At 35.9% G+C, this 26,621-nt stretch overlaps 1 protein-coding gene across 7 annotated transcripts in view; it reads left to right on the plus strand.

Annotated features, from left to right (window-relative positions):
- Window positions 1-26,621, plus strand: part of Zmym4 (zinc finger MYM-type containing 4) — a 121,096-nt gene that overhangs the window by 56,195 nt on the left and 38,280 nt on the right. For 4 of the 7 annotated variants that reach the window (XM_060379532.1, XM_060379533.1, XM_060379534.1 and 1 more), the window contains exons 5-17: window positions 83-253; window positions 7,851-7,935; window positions 8,173-8,428; window positions 15,130-15,304; window positions 15,414-15,626; window positions 19,319-19,469; window positions 19,915-20,030; window positions 20,401-20,676; window positions 21,150-21,300; window positions 22,025-22,197; window positions 24,186-24,336; window positions 25,861-26,001; window positions 26,266-26,303. In XM_060379532.1, the coding sequence (XP_060235515.1) occupies window positions 83-253; window positions 7,851-7,935; window positions 8,173-8,428; window positions 15,130-15,304; window positions 15,414-15,626; window positions 19,319-19,469; window positions 19,915-20,030; window positions 20,401-20,676; window positions 21,150-21,300; window positions 22,025-22,197; window positions 24,186-24,336; window positions 25,861-26,001; window positions 26,266-26,303 (2,097 nt within the window). Of the gene's footprint in view, window positions 1-82; window positions 254-5,657; window positions 5,779-7,850; window positions 7,936-8,172; window positions 8,429-15,129; window positions 15,305-15,413; window positions 15,627-19,318; window positions 19,470-19,914; window positions 20,031-20,400; window positions 20,677-21,149; window positions 21,301-22,024; window positions 22,198-24,185; window positions 24,337-25,860; window positions 26,002-26,265; window positions 26,304-26,621 lie in introns of those variants that run through there. The other 3 variants (XM_060379538.1, XM_060379537.1, XM_060379536.1) reach the window with 3 other exon arrangements.

The following is a 26,621-nucleotide window of genomic DNA, read 5'->3' on the forward strand; positions in this document are numbered from 1 at the left end:
AGGCATGGAGTTCATTTCCAGTAACCCTGAAGAGGAATAATTTTATTTTGAATATTTATTAATCCTTTATATTGTGTTTTAGGACTCCAGCTACCCATTTGCCAATAAAGAATCCATTGGTTCGGAACTGGGGAATTCCTTTGCATCAAATATTAGAATTAAAGAAGAACCTTTGGATGATGAGTATGACAAAGCAGTGGCGCCTCAGCAGGGACTACTAGACAGAGTTAAAGATGAACCTGAAAATGCTCAAGTAAACACTTCACCTTTCCCCTCCCTGTTTCTTTTTGTTCCACACATCAACTTACTCATTTGAAAGAGGAAGTGCTTAAGAAATAGTTTGACAGGATGAAAAGAATTTGTGATTGAAGCAACTTGAATTGTTTTGCAAGGCTATAGCAAGAATTACATGAAAATGTTCCTTAAGGGTAATTAAGGCTTTTGATCTTCTTTGTCTTCAATAGCACTGTGGCTTTTGTGGACATTTTAGTGTACAGGATTAGGAGACTGGTGAGTCTTTGAGGTTTCAAGACTGAGACAGCAGATGAGGTTGAAGACCTAGGAGGAGGGTGGCACATGAGTTTGTGGAGTGACTTAATTCACAGAGGAGACTAATAAACAGTTGCAGTTGCTATTAATGAGGTGCAGGTTAGGTATGCATTTAACTGTCTTCCAGGAGGGCTAATGGACATTATTATCTTTGGAAAGGTTAATTGAAGAACCAGTTTATTGGAAAGGAGGCTTTGGTGAGTGATTACTGATTCCAAGTTTGAGACATTTGAGTAGTAAAGGCAAAGGTAGAGCTGTGCTATTTCAAGGCTGTTCTGGAAGTGTAAGTCATAGGAATCCTCCAAAAGAAATCATATAGTCAGTTAGGTTACCCATGCAGTTGATGGCGTTGCAGTACAGTGGTTGGAATGGAAGAAAGAAGCTACAGCAAACACTGTAGTTACTTTGAAATTTAGCAAGGAATTTAAGCAATCAATACATAATAGTAACAATTATTTGAAGGTAGTCTGTATTTTGTTCAGATGTCATAAATTCAGAAAGTGAAAAATGAAGATAACATAGATTAGTTGTTTCTATGAAATAATATATAATCTGAGGAAGTTTACCTTTTCCTTATTTCTGTTATACTAGGGAATTTGTGAACAAGACATATGTGGAAGAGAATTTTTCGTGTAAGCTTTTTTGAGCAGGATTTCTCAACCTCAGCACAACTGATATTTAGAGCAAGACCATTCTTTGTTATGAGGACTTGTTCTGTGTCTTAGAGAATCTTTAACATGCTTTTTTTTTTTTTTAACCTGTATGTGGTACTGCTTGCAACTTTCTTCTTCTCCAGTTGTAACAATCAGAAATATCTTCGTACACTGCCAGATAATCCTGGGGACCAAAAATAATTACTATAGAAGACTACTTTTTTTTTTAGATTAAAGAGAGAAAAGTCTAGACAGCTACAGAGGTAAGATTTAAGGGGAGAAGCAGGTGGCCTGTGAAAGGCACTGACATATTTCAGAAATGGTGTTTATTGGGGGAGAGGGCACTGTGACCACAGAAGTCATGTGAGGTAGGAAACCATTCAAAATAGCACATTGTATCAGAAACAGCATAGTAGGGCCTTAAAGGAAAAAGAAGACTTCCCTTTAAAATGAGGAGAGGAGACTTACTAAGAACAGCTTAAAAGTAGGAGCAAGAGGAATACCATGACGTGATGAAGGGAAAAACCTAGAGACATGAACTTTCATAGAAATATCCCAACAAGGAAAAATCAGTGGCTTTTTATATCTTTTCGTGGGATGGCAGAAGGTTTCATACCACATGATTTAGTTCAGCATAGTATATATGTCAAGGACCATGTAAGATCCAGGTACCATAAATTAGGAGCTGTTAGCCCAGAACATGGCTTAATTATGAGAAAGAGACAGACAGACATACAATGAGAGAGGCAGAGAGATCATTGAGACATGTCCTATTTCTTCAGGCTGTAGGGTTTGACCTCTTGAGAGTAACTATTATTTTAAAGGGATAGGCCCATAAGATGAATTGAGTACTGAAGACCTAATTGAATGAAAGAAATTGGATGAAAATGAGTGCAGTTGGCTCAAAAAAGACAGTAGAAGGAATATGAAAATATTTCAATAGATGATAGGTTAAATGTACTTTGTAGAAACAAGAGAAGGGAAAATCTTCTATATCTGAATTAGGTATAAATGTCCCAAATTAGGTATAAATTAGGCAGGGAAAATTCATGTCTTCATGTGTTCCTATGAAGATTATACATGTCTCTGTATGGGGAAGATCTCTAACCTCTCCATATTCCCACTGTGGACATGGAAAATTTCTAAGAAATCATTATGCTGGGAGGGTACTAAACATTCTTTTGTATATCGCCCGTTGAGCTTCCCTCATGATAAAGGCTAAGGCTAGTAAATAAGTGGGGAATAGAAGGCACTGGGAACATTAGTACTATTGTTGTTTTTAAAGCAGAGCCTCTAGTAGCTAGAGAGGATCAATAGGATGGAATGGATAGCAATGCCTGTATTTCATACACTTACTCAAAATTACAAAATGTGTTATAAAATAATGATTATGGGAACAGCTTCCTCAGAGGCTTTACTACTTATTTGTTTGCACTGCTGAGAGCAGACAGGCAGTCTGTGGATAGGTTCTGGGAGATAGAGGACCACAGAGTACTCTTCATCCTGCCCCCACAAGAGGACACGTGGGTGGCTAGGGGTAGGTTTTCATGAGCAGTTGTTTCTGTTGTCAGTCATACCAATCCTGTTATTAGAAAGATTAACATTTAGGTAGTTCAAGAAATCCTCCAAGGGAGGAGGCCAAGTTACAACTCTAGATGCTGGTCCTTTCCTTTTCACTCCTGTCTTCTTTCCCTTCCTGCCCACATTTTATTCCCTTCTTTAGGCTCATCCATACCCCTCCTGGATCATTGCTTTTTCAGTACTGTGTAACACTTTATTAATTTTGCTCTTTCTCCATAGATTAGAAGCAAGGATTATAAAAGTATTATTTATTTGATCTCACAAACAATACTCCTAAAATACTGACATTTCGTGACTGTGGTCAACCTTTGATCTTCAGTTTAGTGATTTTTCTGTGTGCTTAACTTTTTAGCTTTGCTTTCATTGTGCTTTTTACAGTTCAACTTGGTCATTATCCAAACCACTAGGATGCTGAATGTCTGTATGTGTATCTCTTTGCTAATTCATTTGCTTTTAGTTACTTGTCCGTCATCTTCTTGCTTCTGTTAGCTGGTGTACAGTCATTTGGCTTTTCAATTTCATTTATTCATTCTAATCCTATTGCATTTTACTATGGTTTTTACTGTAGTTTAGAAAAAAATAGTTGTAGATGTTTTTATATGTACTATATTGTACTATATAGTACATATATGTTTATATATGTTTATATATGTTTATATATGTTTATATATGTTTATATATGTACTATATTATATGTACTACCACCTGTGTGTGGTCAAAGTAGCGAATATGTTATTTTGTGTCTGTACGAGGAAGGTAAATTCCATAGGTTAATTTAGTTATTCAAGGTTACATGGCCAGGAAAAATCAATCTAGATTTATAATTTAGGCCTTATTTTTGTTAGATTATCTTTCTGTAACTAATTGATTAAAAATGTTTAGGTAGGGTTTTTAAAAAGAAACTTTTAGGAGATACAAAGAGCTCATTTAAAAAAAAATCTTTTCCATACAATCTGAAAGATAGCACTAATGTTAAAATTTTCACTTTTTTTTTCTTCTCAGTAATAAAAAGAGAACTAATTTGCAGTCTTTTGTTGAAATAAACAAAGATAGGGAAGCAAATTGCCTAATTATTCCACTAATGATTCATAGACTATTTACAAGTGTAATGGAGTCATGCGAATGTTGAAGCTTTGCTTTAGTTATTTTTTTTATTTGGCCATAGAGGATGTTTGTTTTCAACATCATTGTTCTGTGATATTGATAAGGCTTTCCTTTGTGTTCAGCAAGGAAAAGATAAAGCAGTTTTTTTTTTTTTGTTTTTTGTTTTTTTTTGCCCCTCCTCTCCCTGTCCTCCTTACCCTACTATGAATAATTCACATCAGTGGCTTAAATAAGTGTTATAAGTTTGGGAATTTCCATCCCAGAATTAAGAAAAGTGGACTGGAGAACACTGGGAAGAGGTAATGACTGTTAATATTTCTGTAGTTTTCTGAGATAAATAATTTTTTGTTAGAAGTGTGTTTTCAGGGCTGGAGAGATGGCTAAGAGGTTAAGAACACTGGCTGCCCTTCCAGAGGTCCAGAGTTCAATTCCCAGCAACCACATGGTGGCTCATAACTTTCTATAATGGGATCTGGTGTCTCTTCTGGTCTGTAGGCGTACATGCAGGCAGAACACTGTATATATAATAAATAATTGAATGAATCTTAAAGAAATGGGCTCTCAAATATATGTATAGACATGTCAAGAGTAGTTAATATCTGCCAGGTATGGCAGTGCATACTTTTAAGCCAACACTTGTAGACAGGCAGGCAGAGCCCTGTAAGTTAGAGGGCAGCCGGATTTACATAACAGGCTTTAGTCTATCCAGGGCTATACAGTGAATCCTGTCTTAAAAAAGAAAAGTTTCTTTCACCAGCAGTGCTATTTTGAGTATCAGTATCTTTTATTTGATACCAAATGATATGTCACATAATTCATGATACATTTCTTAACATATATTTGTTATGGCAAAGAAATAACTTATGCTAGATTAAACTGGAGTTGAAAACAAAATCATAGGAACCTCGTGTAATTACTAAAATAATACAGATTATTGATTGATCTTAGCATTATTACTGGATTTTTGGCCCAAAACATGTTAATATATTAAAAAGGAAATAAGAAAAGGTAATAGAAATGGGAAATAAAGTAATCACTTTATTTGAAAATGAATAGAACTGGTGGTAGTTGAGTTGTAGGTAAAATAGTAACTCTATGGGTCAGTTTCCCAGTTGAGACTCAGTATTCCCAGTAGCAACCAAAAAGTAGTTGTAAGATAGAAGATGATTTAAATGAACGATGAAGCCAGTTTTTAAAAAAACATGAGAAGTCTTAATGTTGTCAACTATTCCTGAAGTAAGATGCAGAATTGATAAATAGAATGAACATATTGGTGATTAGGTTCTGATGTTTTGAGGAGTGGTGTGTACAACCACTTAGTGTATGTACATACTTTCAAAAACATTTGGAGGGGTTGGATGGAAAACAGTGTAAGTGGTTCAACATTGTGTAATTTCATCAGAATACTGTGATAGAAGATTAACCAGAATGATAATGATACAGAAGAGATGGCTCATGATAGGCATTTCCCAGGATTTGGTGTATTCATGGTAAGAAGAAAAAAATGTTCTATTTCTATATAGTTAGTGAAAGAAAAATTTCCAGTCCCAAAATGATCTAAAGCCAGCATAACAGATTATCAGTGGCTAGTCAAATCTCACCCACCCTATGTTTATTTGCTCTCACAAATAAAGTTTTATCAGAACTTTGCCATGTTCATTTATTTACATGTTGTCTGTGGGTGCTTTTGCTCTACCAGGGCAGAGTTGGGCAGTTGTGACAGAGATCAGACCATATGGCTTGCAAAGTCAAAAATATTTACTATTTGGCCCTTTGCAGATAAAGTTTGCTGATCCCTGGATTAAAGGACTGTATTATAAACAGTGAAACCACTTCCTTATTATTTTATTATGGAAGTAAAACTTTGTAAGAGATAGAAGAAATCACAAAGGTAAAGATTGTCAGAATTTTGGCATAAATGGAAACCTTAGTACATAAAAAATTTAACTCAAAAGAAATGTTGATACAAATGCTACTGAGGTTAATATTGTCATATCATGATGCACTTGTAAGGGAACAAGTTAAAATAAGTAGAAAAGCCTTTCAATTGGCTTGTTTTTTTCTTCCCTATAATTTGCTGGAGTAAGAACAGTTTTGTTTGAGAACCAGGTATGATGGTGAACACCTTTAATCCCAGCTGTCAGAGGCAGAGGCTGGTGGTTCTCTGAGTTTGAGGCCAGTCTGGTCTATAAAGTAGTTCCAGGACAGCCACGGCTACACAGAGAAAAAATCAACAACAGGAAACAAAAAATTAATAGTTTTGTTTGGACAAAAACAATTCATAATGTCTCAAAACCCTTAGTACTGGATCTTGTAACCTAGTGGTGATTCTATTTTAAGGTTTAAAGATATTCATCATGGCATTCTTTCACTGATTGTGTTGAATGTATACAAACATTAAATAGACCAATATTGTTACAGTTAGATGTCAGTACTATGCCTGAGACATAACGTAGGAAAAAAAGAATAATCCTGATCCTGCCTTTAGCTAAAGTTATAATTTTATTATGTTAGCCATGGAGTTTTATGTAAATCTTCATTTTAAAAATATTCTGTGTTAGTCATTCATGGTGGTACTCACCTTTAATCCCAGGATTTGGGATGCAGCAGGATTGCTTTAAGTTCGGGCCTTGTCTGGTCTATTTAGCCAGTTCCAGGCCATTTAGGACTCTGCAGTGAAACCCTGTCTCACAACCAAAAACAAAACACCAAAAGAAAATTACTGTGTTAAAATACGGTTATAATTGCAGAAAGTTTGGGCATTCTTCGTTTTATGCCTGAATCAAGTGTACATACATCATGTTAGCAGCTGTTTAATATGACATGTCAGCAATATCAGTATTGCTCAAGGCTGTATAGTGTATTGATATTCCCAACATCCAAAGGGAGTATGTCTGATAACCCAGAATTCTAAGAGCAACCAGTCTCTGTAGTATTTTTGTAAACTTTGTTGTGGTAAATATTTTAAACAAAAACAACTATTACTTAATGCTGTTACAGTTGAGCAGTATAATTGTACAGAACAGCCCTGAAAAATACATAAAGGAAGTCTGGCGTGTGCTATAGGTATAACTTAAATGTTTACTTGCATTTAAAATTTGTTTAAGAGCCGCCTCAGTGGTTTGGACCACACGACAGGGGACTTTCGTTTGTTTCCCAGCACTTACAGAGTGATGCTTGCACCATAAGTAACTCCAGTCCCAGGGATCCAGTGCCCTCTTTGTCCTCCGTGGGTACCAGCCATGCATGTGGTACACATACATATATATTCTGGCAAAAACTCATATATATAAATAAATAAATCTAAGTTTTTTCCTTTTAAGTGATTTAAATAATATAGTTTTAAAAATGTTCTTTTAAAACCTTTGGTTCTTAAACTCAAGTCTTATAAATGCTGATATTTAGCCATTAGAAGTTATTTGGGAGTAATATGCAAGAATATATAATAATTTAAATGAGCAGAATATGAATTCATAAGAAAAACTTATTTAGAATAATTATAATTTGTAAAGAATTCATGAACTTTTTGACTAGAGAAAGGAAAAGCCTGGAAAGAAATATACATAGTCATAGCGGCCCTTTTGGAGCGATGGAAATGAGAGTAGCTTTTTTTTTTATTTCTACTTATCGAAGTATTCTATTGTGATTGTGTATTACTTTTATAATAAACAGAAATTTAAAGTGCTGTGACATTAGAGAAGAATTTCAGAAGTAATTTAGAAATCTATTAAGTGTGTCAGGCTGTTTTGGTAGCTAACATTTTCCCCCCCTCCTTACTCTCAGCATATACAAACATTTTGCCTTTATAATTATGGTTTATTTACTGTTTTGTATTTCACTATTTCTTATTAATGTTAATGTTGTATACATTTTCTACCTCTGTACAGCTGTAGTAAATGTCTTGATTTTTTTAGGAATCTATTCTTTTCTCTATTTATTTATTTCTTGTTTTCTTTTTTAAAGGAGTATAGTCATGGGCAACAGCAGAAAACTCAAGAGGGGGAACTGAAAATTAGTGCTGTGTTTTCAGTCAGTAGCAGTCCTCTTGGTAAGAATTAGACCTAAATAAATGAATTGTATTTATTCTGGTCAACATAAATTATATGCCATTTCTCTTTGTGTTAATAAACTAGGCTGTTCTCTCTGTTCATTTAGAATCCTTTACATTGAATATTCCATAATTAGTACTGGGTTCCATACTAGCTCTAGAAGAGAAAGCACCAATGTTTAAAATGCAAGATAAAAGTAAATTTTTTCCTTTGAATGTTCTTTTTCTTTTTTTAAGCTCCACAGTTGACTACTGGCTTTCAGCCTTCCCTGGCATCACCTGGCATGAATAAAATGCTTCCTTCGGTTCCAGCCACAGCTGTTCGCGTTTCCTGTTCTGGTTGTAAAAAAATCCTTCAGAAGGGGCAGACTGCTTATCAGAGGAAAGGGTCTACTCAGCTTTTCTGCTCCACACTGTGCCTCACTGGATACACAGTCCCACCTGCCCGCCCACCACCTCCTCTCACCAAGAAGACCTGTTCAAGTTGCTCAAAGTATAGCAGAGTTCTAAATTATCTTTTCTGTTTCTTTATTTCTCTTAGTGTTTCTTTCTTAACCTGTGTGCTATATTTGAATTTCAACTTAGCTGTAGGTTCTTTTGTAAAAGAAGAAAGAAAATACCATATTATTTAGTGCTACTATGTTGTCACTGATTTCAGTTTTTCTGAGTGGGAAGTAAGTGTTCAGCTTGGTTTTTAACAAGTGATTTTGAAACTAACCCTTTCATTTAGTTAAGATTCCTTGCATTCTACTATTCTAGCACAGCAGCATTTTATTTTGAAATTATTGACAGTAGATCTTAGGTACAACAAATATTTAAGTTTTGTTTCCTGGTATGTAATTGCAGCACACATACACACTTCGGTATCTGTGAACTGATTTAGAAGTTTTATTGCAGTGTTACTAACAAAAATGTGCATGAACCTTGACTTAATTATCTTGATGTTTTTGAATAATATTAAGGTTACCCTTACACATAATAAGTGTTTACTAAAGCAACTCATAGAAAAAGAGAGGCTGGCCACTGTGGTTGGTACATGCGGTAGAGAAAGATGAATCTCTATGTGTTCAAGAACAGCCAGGGCTACATAAAGGCTTTATCTCAAACCCCCCTCCTCCAACAACCCCTTTCCCCCCAAAAAAAAAGGAAAAAGAAAAGAGGAATTATACTTTTTTGGTGTTTTGAAACATTTTGGCCTTTCAGTTTAAACTGTGATTTACTTATCTTCCAGTGTTTACATGTGCTCATTGTTCTGTGTTTTAATTTAGTTAGATCAGAAATGTAACAGAAATTAAGAGTGGATATAGATACTTTTCCAGAACTTAGTTCTATACACATTTCTTTTAAACTTTTAAAAATTATTTTATCTCATTTTCACAAGTGTTTTACCTGAATGTATGTCTTTATACCATGTGTGTGGTTGATGCTCTCAGAAGTCAGAAGAGAGTGTATAACTGGTATAACAGACTACTGTGAACTGTCATAAGGATTCTGAGAATTGAAACCTGGTCCTCTGGAAGAGCTGCGAGTGTCCTTAACCACAGTGCTATCTCCCTAGTTCTTATGCACATCTGTTTGTGTTCATTTCTCTGGGATAACTGAAAGAGTTAAATTTGTTTGTATTATACAGTGGCATTGCAATTTAAATTACTGCATTTCATATATCCCTCAGTAGATTGGATTTTTAATTTCCTTTGGAAGTTCTGCTTTTTTTTTGCAACCCTGTTATTTCATAAAAGAAGAGGACACAAAATCAAAGTTTTGTTTGGGAGGTTTTTCTTTAAGGCAAGGCTATTCAGTTTGAGATTCACAAACTGAAAAAAACATTTAAAACTTTTTGAGTAGCAAAATAATAATACTCAGTAATTTTGTGGTTTTGAGTATTTTAAGATTTTCAGCTCAGGGATGCTTAATCAGTAAAATCCATGCAACTATTTCAAAATCTGAAAAAAAGTGAAAGTTGAAGATGTTATACTGTGCTTTTGTTTGTTTTGTTGTTTTTTGAGACAGGGTTTCTCTGTGTAGCTTTGGCTGTCCTGGACTCACTTTGTAGACCAGGCTGGCCTCCAACTCACAGCAATCTGCCTGCTTCTGCCTCGCTGAGTACCCAGATTGTACTGAGCATTTAAGAAAAGATGGGTTTGGGCTGGAGAGATGGCTCCTCCATCAGTTAAGAGCACTGGCTGCTCTTCCAGAGGTCCTGAGTTCAATTCATAGCACAGACATGGTACTATGTCACCTGGTAAACATTAGCTCATAACTATCTGTAATGGCATCTGATTGCATCTTCTGGTGTGCCTGAAAACAGAGTGTTTGTACACATAAAATAAATAAATCTTTTAGAAAAGGGTGTGTTCATCTTAAAACAATTATTGTGGGAAGCTCCAGTGGTACTAAAGTTTTCATCTTTCTCCTGTGTGCTTGTGGTTGAAAGTGATATAGAGCCATGCATGTTGATTAAAAGGTAGATTAGGAAATTTTGTCTAGTTTTATTCAGAGTTAAAATTGATGCATTAATAATGTTGGTATTTTGGTGACTTATAATTTAAGGAATAAATTCAAGCAATCTCTTATTGTAAAACGTAGTGGCTATAGTTAGTATATTTTAAATCACGACTTCAGAAGCCTGGTGTGGTGATGTACGCCTTTCATCCTAGTACTTGGGAAGCAGAACCAGGCGAATATCTTGAGTTGGAGGACAGCCTGGTCTATAAGAGTGAGTTCCAGGACAGCCAGGGCTTTTTACCTACAGATAAACCTTATTGAAAAGAACCAAAAACACCTCCTACCCCCAAAATCTGAGTTCATGTATTTCTTATAACAAAGATATAATTCTTATATTCATGTATTCTTATAACAAAGAGGTAATAAATGTTAAGCAACTTTAGCTATTTTACCATAAAGATATACTTTAAGCATCATATTCTATATAGTAAATATACAATATTACCTGTCAGTGTTAAGGTATGTCAGTGTAGAGTTATGTACTTTGTTTGGTTTACAATTATATAGTCAGTCGTAGATACCTAATATTATTGAATAGATTATTTAATGACCTTAAGTTTGGAGTAAACTTATTATACTTATGTCTTATTAAATTGACTATCACGCACTATTTCGGGCAAAATTAATTTGCCCAAAGCAGAGTTCTTTATTTCTACTTTGTGGTTATAACATGTAGTTTTAAAGGAGAGTACTTGGCTGTATGGTCTATGCTTTTATATTCTAATATATGCACTATTAGATTATTCTGTGACTGAGTTAAAATGAAAACTATAATTATTTTAGTTTTTTCATCTGGTGTTTCATGATGAAATACCTTGATTGTTTGATTATTAACTGGACTTATGCATCTTAGGGATTAATCATTTTGGGGGTCAGGAGTTTCTAAGATGTCAGTGATTTTTTTTTTTTTCATGAGAACCACAGATACTTAAAGATTTTTCACTTATTTTAAACATTACCATATAAAACATGTATACAGAAATGTATCTTCTTTCCATGTACATATTTTCTTAAGAATTATTTTTTTTAAAGATTTATTTATTATGTTTACAGTGTTCTGCCTGCATGTAGGCCTTCACGCCAGAAGAGGGCACCAGATCTCAGTATAGATGGTTGTGAGCCACCATGTAGTTGCTGGGAATTGAATTCAGGACCTCTGGAAAAACAGACAGTGCTTTTAACCTCTGAGCCATCTCTCCAGCCCTCATGTACATATTTTTAAAACGTGTGCAGATAGGGGAGGTCATGTTTGTGCACACGCACATGTGTATGGTATGTATACATATGAATTTGAAAGACATAGGATACCCTTGAGTGTTATCCGTAGGAATGCTATGTGCCATTTTTAAGACTGATGTCACTGAGTGATTCATTGACCCGGAGCTCACAGATTTCTCTAAGCTGACTGGCAGTTGCCCTAGGGACCCTCCTGTCTGGACTTGTCTAGCATTGGTATTATTACAAGTGGTCACCACCTGCCTGTTTGTTTTGTTTGTTTGTTTGTTTTTTGGGAGGTGCCTTCTGGACTTTGAACTTAGGTTCTCATGCTTTCAAGTCAAGCCTTTTACTTATTGAGCTGTCTTCCCAGCCACACCTTTTAGACATAAATTTCTCTCTTTTTTATTTTATTATTTATATACTGTTCTGCGCGCGTGTGTGTGTGTGTGTGTGTGTGTACGTGTACCATCAGGCCAGTAGATGCTTATGAGCCACCATGTTGTTGCTGGGAGTTGAACTCTTGACCTTTGGAAAGAGCAGCCAGTGCTCTTAACCTCTGGACCATCTCGCCAACCCTTGGATATATATTTCTTTACATCCTATGTCATACATGTTAATTTGATCTCTGTCCTTTGTTAGTTATCAGTGATCTACCTGAAACAGATATTTTTTTTCCCCTACACATCAGCAATAACTTGTTTGAGGGGCAGTTAGGTGCACTTGCTGCTATTGTACAGGCCCCTGCTTTATTTCCCAGGACCCACATGAGGAACCATAACCATTAGGAACTTAAGTTCTAGGAGGTCCAGAGCCCTCTTCTGTCCTCCTCTGGCACCAGGCATGCATTTAGTACACATACATATACATAGGCAAATGTTCCTGGACATGAAGCGAAGATAAGTAGATCTTTAAAAGATTACCTACAATACTAGTTGAACAGTTATGTTTGCATTTTCCCTTATCTGTCAAGATTTTCAGTTTTACCTGTCAACATTGTTTTATCTTATTCATTTCTTCCATTTTTAGTCTTTACTCTTCCATTTCCCTCTTTCTGTTATTTTGTGGCACTGTTTATTTAGCTGCTTGCTTCCACAGGCTTTCTTCTTTCTATGTCTTCTTTATTACTCATTTTTCATTATACTTCTTTTTTCTATTTTTGCCTTATTCTTTTTTACAGATGAAAATCTTTCATTTCCTATTTGCCACTTGATTTGTCTTGCCCTTTTTTTTGTTAGTGTACGTAGTCATTAGAACAGTAATGTCCTTTTTTCTTCAAGGATACCTGAGTGTTAGGTGTGGGAATGGTGTTATAAATGTATCATTTGGTACTGTATGCCGCACAGTCTCTTGCTCTCTGCATTTTGATCTGTTTTGGTTTTCTTTAATGGTCTTTGTTGCAAAGAGAAGTTTCTTTGATGGGGAGTGAGAACTACATTTAATTGTGGTTACAAAAATAAATATTTAGAATGTAGTTAAGGATTACACTGGTTTAGTAAAGTGGCAGTTACAGGTTCTCAGCCAAGATCCATGGTTTCACTAGCTCTGGTCAGTTGGCTAGGTTCTCAGTACCAAGCAATCTAATTAGAGAGCTGTTGGCTACCACCAAATGTATGTGTGCCACTATTACACCCTTAGGGTTATACTGCTGAATGTGTTTTTATTACCATTTAATGTCTAGTTTTCTTTAATAAATAAAAAGAACCTAAATATTTTTTAAAAACTTTCAAATCTTATATAAAACAATTTGGAGTATAATTTTACTAATTGTTAGATCAATTTTTTTTATTATGAAATTCAAGAATCCTTTTTTGAATTTCTTGTAGCTTTGCGGAATATATGCTAACAGAAATGTGGTTGTTTCCTTTTATTCTGCCATAAGATATAATTTGTTTGGTTTGTAAATTTGTTGATATCAATGAGAAATTTTATTTTCATTGTTGGAGTGGTAGAAAATTGATTCCTTAGGGATTCATTCTTCATTGTCTTTATTACTAATGATTACATATTGAATTTCTTAGATGTGGACATCTAGATTTTATGTAGTGATGCTTAAATATGTATTCCATAGAGCCGGGTAAAAGCTTAAAATGATAAGCTGGGTAAATGATTGCTTTTCAAGGACCTGAGATCGAATCCCCAGCACTGGAAAGGCAAAGACCTAGTAGGTTCCTATAGCTCAGTGGGCAACCAACCTAGCGGAATCTTTTTGAGTTCCAGGTTCAGTGAGAGTCCCTTTCTTGGAGATTTTCAAGATTGCTCATGAGTAAAAAAGGTACTGGCTTCAAAAATTTAGGACCTGAATTCATTGCTGGAACCCACACATTGTCCTTTGACTTCAGCCTTTGTACTGTGTATACATAAGTATATATATACACACAGACATAGAGAACATGAAATAAACAATATAAGAAAAAAGGCAGAAGGAAAAATGTATATATACACAAAGTTCCATACATAATAGTTTGAAAAAGTTTCATATGTAATTATTTTTATTGAATACCTTGAAAATATAGATGATGTTAAGAAAAAAATTAAAATTTTCAATTGCATCTACAATGAACACTCTTCATCAGTCTTACTCCCCTACCCCAGCTTTCTACATTTCCATTCTTCCAGTATGAATTTCAGAGCCAAGGCTAGTCTGGAACTCAACTCTGTGACTATATACCCAAGTCTAGCCTTTCTATCTCCGCCTCCTGAATCCTGGGGTTACTGGCAAGAACCACCATGCCTGATCACATTATAAATGTTAAATACATTGCTATGATATTTGTATGTAGTAAGTGAGAGGACGCCAGACTCCACAGTTTATATTTCAGGGCTGAGGCATTGCTCAGTGAGTGGTTTATGGATCCTCGTTGTTTATGGAAAAGCTGTTTGGTCAGCCAGGCTCTCTAACCTTAGTGCTGCAAGAAGGAGGAAGGTGTGGAGACAGGCGGATCTGTAGAGCTTGCTGGCCAGTCAGAGGTTTCCAGGTTGAGACAGTAATTGGAGAGGGACTGAAGAAAACACCAGACATTGACGTAAGGAGCTGTTCTCCCTGTGCACAAGTATCTGCACACACACACGCACTGCACATGTATGCCACGGATGTACACGTGTACATATGCAAATTAGATTGCAGCGCCCCAGGGGCTGTGGAGATAGCTCAGTGGTGAACAGCAGCGACTGCTGTTCTAGAAGATTCAGCTTCAATTCCCAATACCCTGTGGTGGCTTGTAGGCACCTGTAATTCCAATCTCAGGGGATTTAACTCCTCTTCTATCTCCCAGAACACACCAGAAACCCAAGTGGTACACAGGCATACATGTTGGCAAAGCACTCATACACATAAAATTTAAAATGTTTTAATTAAAAAAAAAAAGTTACAATGTCCTTTACTGAAAGCCTGGTTTTATTTGGTTTCTTTAACATACAAAGGGGGATAGTTGTAATACCCTGTGACTTATTTCATCTTTGTTATTATTTTAGAGACATTTTAAACCCAAAGGATGTGATCAGTGCCCAGTTTGAAAATAGCACCACCAGTAAGGATTTTTGCAGTCAGTCATGCTTGTCAACCTATGAACTGAAAAAAAAACCCATTGTTACCATAAATACAAGCAGCATTTCAACCAAATGCAGCATGTGTCAGAAGAATGCTATTGTAAGTTGCCTTTTTACTTCACTCGAGTGAGTACATTTGATACTCAGGCTTTAAAGAAGAATGCTTGATTTCTTGTGTCTGATGTTTTGGTGTACTTTGTAATTCTTAGATTCGACATGAAGTTAATTACCAGAACGTGGTCCATAAACTTTGCAGTGATGCCTGTTTCTCTAAGTTTCGCTCTGCTAACAACCTCACGATGAACTGCTGTGAGAACTGTGGGGGTTACTGTTACAGTGGCTCTGCACAGTGCCATGTGCTCCAGATTGAGGGACAGTCCAAGAAGTTCTGTAGTTCAATGTGTGTCACCTCTTACAAACAGGTATTTGATCATACTTAATCTTGCCATCTTTCTTCATTTCAGGAGAGTTGAAACCTTTAGGTAGGATTATTTTTGAAACAGTTGTTTAAAATAATAAGCATTTATTTTTTCTTAGAAATAGTATTAGCCAAATGTATATATATTAAATGTTCTGAAATAGAGTTCTATATGTCCCAATTTCTGTATATGTATTAAGAAACCCATCTTTTAGCTGGATAGTGCTGGTGCACGCCTTTATTCTCAGCACACAGGAGGCAGAGGCAGGCAGATCTCTGTGAGTTCGTTTGAGGCCAGCCTGGTCTACAGAGCAAGTTCCAGTACAGCCACAGTTATACAGAGAAACACTGTCAGGAAAACCCAAAAAGAAATGCATCTTTTTAGCTTTTGGCTTTGTTTTGTTGAGACAGCCGTGTCTCCCTGGAATTTGTTAAATGGCCTAGGCTAATCTTGAACATGTCTACCTCTTGCTCACTCTGTCCAGCAGGGTTTGTTTGTTGTTGGTTGGTTTAGATTTATTTATGTATGTATATGAGTGCTCTGTGTGCATGTACATCTCCATGCCAGAAGAGGGCATCAGATCACAGTTTAGATGGTTGTGAGCCTCCATGTGGTTGCTGGGAGTTGAACTCAGGACCTGTGGAAGAGCAGAAAGTGCTCTTAACCATTGAGCCGTTTCTTCAGCCTCCCTTTTTCTTTTTCCTTTTTAAAAAAAGATTGATTTGTTTGTTTGTTTGTTTATGGCAACTTATATTTTTTAATAGTAATTTTTAAATGAACCAAACATAGACCATATATATATATATATATATATATATATACACACACACACACACATATACATCTGCATGCCAGAAGAGGTCATCAGATCCCAGTATAGACTGACTGTGATTGTGACCCATAATGGGGTTGTTGGGAGTTGAACTCAGGACCTCTGGAAGAGCAGCCAGTTCTCTTAACCGTTGAGCCATCTCTCCAACCTCTATATATTTTCATTTTTATGTATACTTGTTCTTAAGCAAAAAGGTCCAAATTGCATGCATGTGTGTATGTATGTATATATATGTGTGTGTGCGTGTGTATGCACACACAAATTTTTCTTGCAAGTGGAACCACATAATTACAGTTGTAAACCGTAAAAATCTTAGCAAGTAAACGGGTTTTTATTTTTATTATTTTATTTTTTGGTGTTTAGGGACAGGGTTTCTCTGTGTAGCCTTGGCTGTCCTGGAACTCGCTCTATAGACCAAGGTGATCTTGAACTCAGAGAGATCTGCCTGTCTCTGCCTCCTGAGTGTGTGAAGAAGTTTTTAAAGAATTGTCTTCATTAAATAGAACAAATGAGGGTCATTTATTAATTAGAGACTTGGAAATTGGCAGAGAATAACCTGGATGAACTCTGAAAAGGATCTTCTATGCAGTTTTGTTTGTTTAGTATTTTACCAGTAAATTTTAGCCAAATATTAGTTCCATTATTGATAACTTTAAAGCAGTGGTTCTCAACCTGTGGGTTTGTGACTCATTTGGGGGTCAAATGATTGTTTCACAGAGGTAGCTTAAAGCCCTGAGAAAGCACAGATATTTACATTACAGTTCACAATAGAAAAATTATAGTTAAGAAGTAGCAACAAAAATAATTTTATGTTTGGCGGGGGGTCACTGTAACTTGAATATCTGTGCTAATGGTCACAACATTAGGAAGGTTGAGAACTGCTGCCTGAAAGGGATGGTAAATACTTCTTGTATTTCATATTTTGCAATGGCTTTCTATTTTGTCACATTTCCTCATCTGACACTTTTTCCCTCCTCTTTAATACATGTGTACAGTTCACCAAAGTCCGTGAATACTGTCAGCTAGGTTTTACTATTGCAGTCAAGTTTGTTGCTGTTGGGGGAGGGGTATTTTTGCTTTGCTTTGGAAGTCAGGAACTTACTATGTAATACTATGTAATTTTAATTTTGAATGTTTATTTCTACCTATTCAAACATGAAGTGTTAGGGACAAGAATTTAATATTCCTCACCTCCCACTCTTCGGAAAAATGCAAGGGCCAGACATGGTGGTAAATACCTTTAGTTCCAAGTACTTGGGAGTTAGAGGAAGGCAGATCCTTGAGTTTGAGGCCAGTTTGGTTTGCATAACTAGTTTGAAGACATTTAGAATTATATAGTGAGACTCTGTCTTCAAAGTGAAAACACAAACACCCTTTCTCCAGTAAAAAAAAAAAAAAGACTAAACCAAAAATTTTAATGTGATAATAAGACCAATACAGTATGGTCACATACAATTTTACATGGGGAATACAGATTGTGTGGATTCTAGGTTTTGCTTTTTTACCTGCTAGTGTCTGTGATATGAAAACTATAGACTGTGTTCAGGATTATGTAAAACAAGCAAAAACACTAATACAGACCCTGGCACGTTGTAGATGGCTATTCATTGCCACTTTCTTTTCCTCTTCAATTCATTCAGATACTGAATCCAATTTCTCTTTTCTGGGAACACATATTTCTGACTTATAAGTAAGTGAGTAGCTAAACGCGTTGTGAAGTACAAGGGACTGTACCATGAAGAAAGTGTAGTTGGTAGGACTAGGTATATCAGCAAAAGTTTCACAAAGACAAGTTTTGACTGAACTTTTTAAAATTAAGTTTGTGTTTACAGTTCTATTTCTTCTTTCTCCTCCTCCTCTTCTTCCTCCTTTTCTTTTTTCTTTTTTCTTTTTTTATTTTTTTCAAGACAGGGTTTCTCTGTGTAGCCTTGGCTGTCCTGGACTTGCTTTATAGACTAGGCTGTCCTAGAACTCACAATGATCCACCTGTCTCTACCTTCTTGAGTGCTAGGATTACAGCCGTGGGCCACCGCGCCCAGCTGTGTTTACAGTTCTAATCTGGGAATTAGAAGATATTCCAGATCAGGTATATGCTAATATGCGTCTGTTTTAATATCAAGTTTGCAATTTATCATAGAAAGGGGAGAAGATCTTAGAATCCCTTAGTTATTGCATGAACAGTGTTTTCTTTAGTGTGTGAAAGGGTACATTATACTTGCCCTTACTTTCTGTTGAGTTCCTAGTTGAGGGAATACTTACTCTGCCAGATTCCTTGATTATATTTGAATACTCGAGGTCTGCTTTCATCTTGCTGCTTACAGTATGCATTGTTATTTAAAGGAGCGGATTGACACTGAGTTTCCTAATAAGTTAGAACTTTTTGTAGAAAGCTCTTTACATGTTTCAGCTAATATAAAAAAAACCTGTTAACAACTCTTTAAAAACAAATGCTTAACAATTATTAGATCTTAAATTATTTACTAGGTCATAACTAACACTGTTTTCTAATAAAATACAGTAGAAATATGAAAGTATAGCATGTTTCCATGATGTGTGTCGCTCAGTGAAATGCTTTTCACTTTTGTATGCATACATGTTATACCCAAACTTAGAATTTCAGAATAACATATAAGTTCCCTTTGTGAAACTTCTTACTGAGGATTGTAATGATGATCATTTGAAAACTACTGATTTAAAATACTTCATGAGTAAGGGGAAAAATGCACCATGCAGGGCCCTGGGATAAATTCCTAGCACCACACATAAAAAAGTAATAATATTTCAGCAGAGTTAAGTTAAACATTTCAAAGAATTATGCTTTATGAATTTGGTAAAAATGAATGTTGTTTTATTCTGTTAATAGAAATCAGCCAAAATAACACCATGTGCGCTTTGCAAATCATTGAGATCCTCAGCAGAAATGATTGAGAATACCAATAGCTTGGGGAAGACAGAACTTTTCTGTTCTGTTAATTGCTTATCTGCTTACAGAGTTAAAATGGTTACTTCTGCAGGTAATACTGCTTTCATAAACTATAAAATGTAATAGTTGGAAAATTAGTTACTACTTTTTTGCTGGCCCAAATTTTTGTCTAAATTGAGTTGATTTTAGGACAGATATATTTCACATTTTTATTGTAAAATATTACCTGTTATCTTATTTACTTGCTTACCTATTTATGCATCCCCCTTACTGGATGGATTACATATACCTTCTTTAATGTATTTTCTTTATCCACATCCAATATATTTCAAGATCCATTTATTTTATAATTTCAAGGTAGATTATAACTATTTAAAAATTTAAAACTTTTTAAATGTTGAGTTAGTTTTGATAGATGTGGCATGATTGAGGTTAGGTTCAGTTCCTATAGCGTAACCTGAAAGTTGAATTTTTGTCTATGATAATTCCTCCTAGGTTTATGTGTGACTCATTAGATTTTACTTTCATTTGCTAAGGTGTACAAGTTCAGTGTAACAGTTGTAAAACCTCAGCAATCCCTCAGTATCATCTAGCCATGTCAGATGGAAGTATACGCAACTTCTGCAGCTACAGTTGTGTGGTAGCTTTCCAGGTAGGACCTTGGGGATCTTCCTCTTCCTAGTCAGTGACTCACCTACTATAGCTATACAAACTTACCGTTTCCTAGTGCCAGGATTGTGTTTTTCTATTCTAGCTTTTCAGCTTAGATTGTTAGGTGAGCCTCTAAAGTCACCTAACTGTCCTTCATAAAATTAAATGACACTCTTGGGAGAGTGTTAGATTTGAAGATTATTGGATTGTTTGTTTGTTTACATAAAAGACTTGCCCCTTTCAGTTTTAAAGTCTTCAAAGACAAAGAACCTAGCTTCTTGCATTTCTAGAACCTTTCTTGGCATACATAGGGGCATAATTTCTTGAACAAGTGATTAAACAGACCTATTCTTATTGTTTTACTTTTTCAGAATTTGTTCAACAAACCAACTGGAATGAATTCTTCAGTTGTACCCCTGTCTCAGGGCCAAGTAATCGTGAGCATCCCCACAGGCTCAGCAGTGTCTGCAGGTGGAGGGAGTGCCCCTGCTGTGTCTCCTACCTCTATCAACAGCTCTGCTGCAGCTGGGCTCCAGCGACTGGCTGCCCAGTCCCAGCATGTTGGGTTTGCACGAAGTGTGGTGAAGCTTAGGTGTCAACACTGTAACCGTCTTTTTGCCACAAAGCCAGAGCTTCTTGACTACAAGGTCAGTGTGGGCTCATAGCTGCTGTGCAGTTGCGAGCATATAGGATTGTGAGTTTCAGACCAGCTGTGACAACTCACTGAGAACCTCTTTTTACAAAATACAAAGGAAATAAAACAGCACTGTATAGGTCCATGGTAAGAGTTTGGGTATAAATGGTTCTGTCTGTAAATGTATTTTTAATTTTTTGTTCAAAATTGTTTGAGGTTTTTTTTTTTTTTTTTTTTTTTTGGTTTTTTTTTTTGTTTTTGTTTTTGAGATAGGTCTTATTGTGTAACTCTGTCTGGTGTGGAACTCAGTAAGTAGACCAGCTGGTTTTGAACTCACAGAGTTTTGTCTGTCTCTGCCTCCTGAGTGCTGGATTGCAGACATGTGCCCTATGCCCAACTGCATACCATATATTTTTGAATTAAGAAGGATGACTATTACCATAACATAACCCAAATATGTAATTGCTACTCAATATTTCTTTACAGGGTAAAATGTTTCAGTTCTGTGGCAAGAATTGTTCTGATGAATATAAGAAAATCAATAATGTAATGGCAATGTGTGAATACTGTAAAATTGAGAAAATCATAAAGGAGACTGTGCGGTTCTCAGGTGCTGACAAGTCATTTTGTAGTGAAGGTAAAAATATAATCTCGCTATTGAGCATTTTGGAGGTTTCTAAAGTAGCAGTTGATTGAAAGGATTACTGTGCCAATTAATTTTATCCCATGTGCAAACCTACAAAGTCTTTTTATTGACATGCTGTTTTTATCTAGTTTTTAATTTTATGTAGATATTAAAATACAGCAAATAAAGCAGATTCTCTGAGTACAGTGTAGAAAATGGTGACACAGTATATATTTGACCTCATTGCCTTGATGGAGAACTTTAGCTGCTGTACTTATTTCTAGATGGAAGTTCTTAAGTTTTAGTAGCACCTTAATTTTGTGTTTCTGGATATAAATGGTCTGAATAGGGATATACAAATGAACGTAACTTATTTTTATCTAGATGACACATGTTTAAGAGTGTCTTTCTTGACTCTAAAATGGCAATGTTGCCCTTCTTGATCAGTGGCTTTCAGAATTTTTGACTTTAACATAAAATAATTACTTTTCACGTGAAAACCTGCTATAAATATAGTGTATTTTTATATTCCAAATAAAACAAAAACTTTATGAAGTGAGACTTAAATGACATATATTTCAGTGAAGACACGCACAGTTAGTTTAGATCCTGTAATTTATTTTTTGACCAGCCAGTTGGTTAGGTCCCAAGTATGAGAACATAGTGCTGGGCTAAATTTAAAATGAAAGTAATTATTCTTAACCCATTATTAACTTTTTCTTTCCCGCTTTCTTAGGTTGCAAATTGCTTTATAAACACGACTTGGGAAAACGCTGGGGAAGTCACTGTAAAATGTGCAGCTATTGTTTGCAGACATCTCCCAAACTGGTACAGAGTAATTTGGGTGGAAAGGTGGAAGACTTCTGTTGTGAAGAGTGCATGTCTAAACATACAGTTTTGTTTTATCAGGTAAGAAACATTATTCACATTCTTTGGTTTGGGCAGAGTTAGCATTCTTTTTTTCCTGTACAAACTAATAATTTGGTGGTTAAAATTTAATGTTAAATTGTTGGAGCCAGCCAGCCAGAGTCGAACAGTTCTCGAGTTGGGAGTGAGGATTAAAATTAATAAAGTAAACACACAGCACACAGGAAACTTTTTAAAGGTTCAGACTCGACAGCCACAGCAAAAGGCAGGCTACTGCAGCAAGCAGTGCCAGCAGCAAGTCTCAAGTCTCTGCCTCCTCCTCTGCCTCCAGCCCTCTGACCACTTTATTTTGTGAGGAGTTACTTTTAGCCAGTAAAACATCTCAGAACAATGGGTTAATTTGCACAAGGAGCCTGAGGAAGAGGTGTAACTCTCACAAGCTATCCCACCTGTTGTCACAAACAAAAGGAGATGGACTTGCAAGTTCTCCTCTGCCATTAGTAAAGGCCTCCTAAAAGCCATCTCTCCGCCGAGATTTAAATATCAAAGCAGGCCACTGAGTCACGGCTCCCGTCATTAAATATTTTGTTTCTTAGCAATTTGTACAACATATGAAAGACTTAAATCTTACTCTTTCTGTTTTTTGTTTGTTTGTGTTTTTGGTTTTTCTAGACAGGATTTCTTTGTGCCTTGGCTGTTCTGGACTCACTTTGTAAAGCAGGCTGGCCTTGAACTCACAGCAATTCGTCTGCCTCTCCCTAACGGCATGCACTACCACTGCTCAGCTGGTTTTTAACTTTCTTTGGAAGATATAGCTGACTTATGGCATTAGAATATTTTATTAATTAGTTTCTTCATTTTTCATTTAAATAGATGAATTTGTCTTCTGAATTCTAAAAAACCAGAAATCTTATTTAAATTGATTTTTAAAAAAAACTTTATTTTTATTATGTTATATTTATTTATTTAGTGTCCACATTTGTGCATGCATGTTGGTTTAGCTGCATGAATGCCATGGCTCATATGTGGAAGGAGATCAGATGAGAACTTTGGGAGTTGGTTTTCCTTCTACCATGTGGGTTTTGGAGATTGAACTCAGTTTTCAGGCTTGGCTGTAAGTGCCTTTACCACTGAGCCTTCTTGCAGGGCCAGAACTTTTGTGTTTTTAATTGCTGCTTATTGGGGGTTTCAATTAATAGGCGTTGGTTTTTTAAAATGATTTTTTTCAATGATGTCATTGGTGGGATTGCCGTGATATCTCAGTGGATAGAATAATTGCTACGCTAGTGTGAGGACTAGAGTTTGGATCTCTAGCAATCACATAAAACCCCACATGTTACTCCAATTCTTGGATGCAGAGCATCACTGAGCAAGATAGCTAGAGTAGAGCAGTTGATGAGCTCTGGGTCCAACAGAAAGTCACTGCTCCAGGGAGTAAGGTGGAGCCTGGTTGAAGAAAGAACTCCCTGCATTGGACAATGTAGGGCCTCCCAATGCTTGCAAACATACATGTGCTACAAACACACACACACACACACACACACACACACACATTTTTTTAAATCATTAGTATATAAATATTTATCACTTTAGTACAGTCAGCTTTGGGTTTATGATTTAAGTTCTTTAAGTAAAAGCAAATATGTTGTTTTCTCATTAAGAATACATAATAAACAAATGTATTAACTATTCAAATATTAAAAGTCTACAACTTAGTTCTAAAGTTAGTTTTCTGACTTGTTACCTTGATTTTATTCTGTCAGACTACAGATATTTTTAAACTCTTTATTTTATGTGTGTGAGTGTTTTGCCTGCATGTGTGTCTGTGCACCATGTGTGTGCTTGGTGCCTTCAGAGTCCAGAAGAGGGCATCAAATCCCCTGGAATGGGAAAGAGTTACGAGCCAGCATGTGGGAGCTGGGATTTGAACCTGGGTCTTTTGGAAGAGCAGCCACGTGCTCCTAATATCTGAGCCGTCTCTTTAGCACCTGGTAATTTGTTTCTTTTTTGCTTTCTTCAATTTGTTCCAGATGGCCAAATGTGATGGTTGCAAGAGACAGGGTAAACTCAGTGAGTCATTGAAATGGCGAGGAGAAATAAAACACTTTTGTAACCTGCTTTGTATCTTGATGTTCTGTCATCAGCAAACTCTGTGTGACCCACCTTTACAAAACAATGCAGGTAAAATGTAATGAGCAATAAGTCAACTCTTACTACTGCAAGGAGCTGACTACCTTTCTCCTACAGATTAGAATATGTAAATTGTCAGTGATTTTTTGAATGCAAATCTTACTGTGTTCAGGTATCATTAACAAACTAAGCGTGGTAGCACACACCTTTAATCCTAGCATTGGGGAAGCAGAGGCAGGCACATCTGTGTGAGTTCAAGTCCAACCTGTTCTACATAGCCCATTTCTGTACACCCAAGACTACATATAGATCCTGTCTCAAAACAACAACAGCAGCAACACTATAAAAAAAAACTAAACATTAACATTTTAATTAAAAAAACTAACATTAACATTTTAATTAAATCAAGTTATTGAATACCTGAAAGCCAGGCAAATAATTTTTTTTTTTTTTGTTTTTTGTTTTTTTTTTTTAAAAACACAGGGTTTCTCTGTTCAACAGAGCCCCAGCTGTCCTGGACTGCCTCTGTAAATCAGGCTGACCTTGAACTCACAGAGATTCATTTGTGTGCTGGGGTTAAAGGCATGTACCACCATGCCTAGCAGGCAAATTAATTTTTGTTACAGCTTTCTCTCAGAATACTGACTTAGCCATTTTTAGGTTTCTGGAAAAGAATGACATTTATTGTTTTTTAAATTTTGTATACACCTTGCCTTCCATAATGAAAGATTTCAGATTGCTTGTAGCTAAAAGAAATGAAAACTAAATCACATGGTCCTTGGTGATACATATCTCTAGTTTTACTAAGGTAGGTGATAAAGACTTCAAGGATAGCAGGAGCCATTTAGTGAGTTTGAAGCCAGCCTGGGTTACACAGTGAGGCTTGTGTCAACAACCAGCTATATACATATCTAGACATAAAATCTTAGATTTGGAGCACAAATTATTGTCATTCTGAAACCCTAGAAGGAAAGGTAGAGGCCTCCTCTAGAAACTTGATACAAGTTCTTTACATATAAAGATAAAAGTTAAGAAACATCTTTGTCTTAAATTCTCATTATCTACTTTGTGGTTGTCACTGGTTGGAATTATGCCTTTGGATAGTTTAGTTGGTTTTTAAGTGAGACTGATACATTTTCATACAAACAGAAAGTTTATATGAAACATGAGAGAATTTGAAGTTTCACTAATCAGAAACTAGCAAACAGTTGGGCACAGTGGTGCTCACCTGTAATCTCAGCGCAGAAGCAGGTGGATCTCTGAGTTCGAGGTCATCCTGATCTACAAAAGTGAGTCAGGACAGCTAAGGTTACACAAAGAAACCCTTTCTCAGAAACAAAAACAAAACAAAAGCCACCTAGCAAATAGTCCAGTAATTAATTTGGAAAGGAAAGATACTACACTTAATCTTACCCAAAAGCCAAGAAGTGATGAAACAAAAGCTTAGTTATTTTTTAAAGTTTCTCTGCTCCATAGCAACTTACTGAATCCTGGAAACATTGGTTCTTTGAGCTGTTGATTTCTATGTAAAACATAAATTATGTGAGCTTTCTTCTTTCTTTATCTTTTAACCAGCAAGTATTTCCATGGTTCAAGCTGCTTCTGCAGGGCCCCCATCACTCAGAAAAGATTCAACTCCAGTGATTGCTAATGTAGTTTCTCTGGCAAGTGCTCCTGCTGCTCAGCCCACAGCAAATGCCAACAGCGTCTTGCAAGGTAGAGCTTGATTTAAACCGGCCTTCTTACTGCTTGAGATAAATACTGTAGGTACCTTGTGGCAGTTGACTGCACCACTAGGGTGCGCAGTGATGTTTTCACAAGTTCCACATTTGTTTTATACTTTGGAGCTACTGCTTACATTTGCTGAATTAAATGTAAAGTTATACATGCTCGTGACTAGTGTTTTGGGGCTAATAATTGGCTGTAATACTGATGTTTAAAATTTAAAGATCCTAAATTTATATTTTAATTTCTATTAAGGTGCAGTTCCAACAGTTACAGCGAAAATCATTGGGGATGTAAGTTACTTTGATGTTATTACATTTTTCATGTATATGCATTCCATATAGGTCTGAGCTAATATGCTTGCCTTTACTGAGGAATAGAATTGTTGATGAGTAGGCTTTCTATTATCTAATTGGGTCTTTTATTTCTGTAAATGCTTGGTAAGTACCTTTATGTAATTAATTACTGAAGGTTTTTTTAAATTATGCATAATTAAAGTAAATGTACAGAGGGTGATCATGTGATCTTCGAGACTGTCCTCATGAGTATCCTTACTTAGGCCTCCTCACTCCAATTCCATGTTGATCGTGCTGAATGTATTTTACTTTTTT

This window comes from Meriones unguiculatus, chromosome 3 (genome assembly GCF_030254825.1).
Source record: "Meriones unguiculatus strain TT.TT164.6M chromosome 3, Bangor_MerUng_6.1, whole genome shotgun sequence".
Taxonomy (NCBI): domain Eukaryota; kingdom Metazoa; phylum Chordata; class Mammalia; order Rodentia; family Muridae; genus Meriones; species Meriones unguiculatus.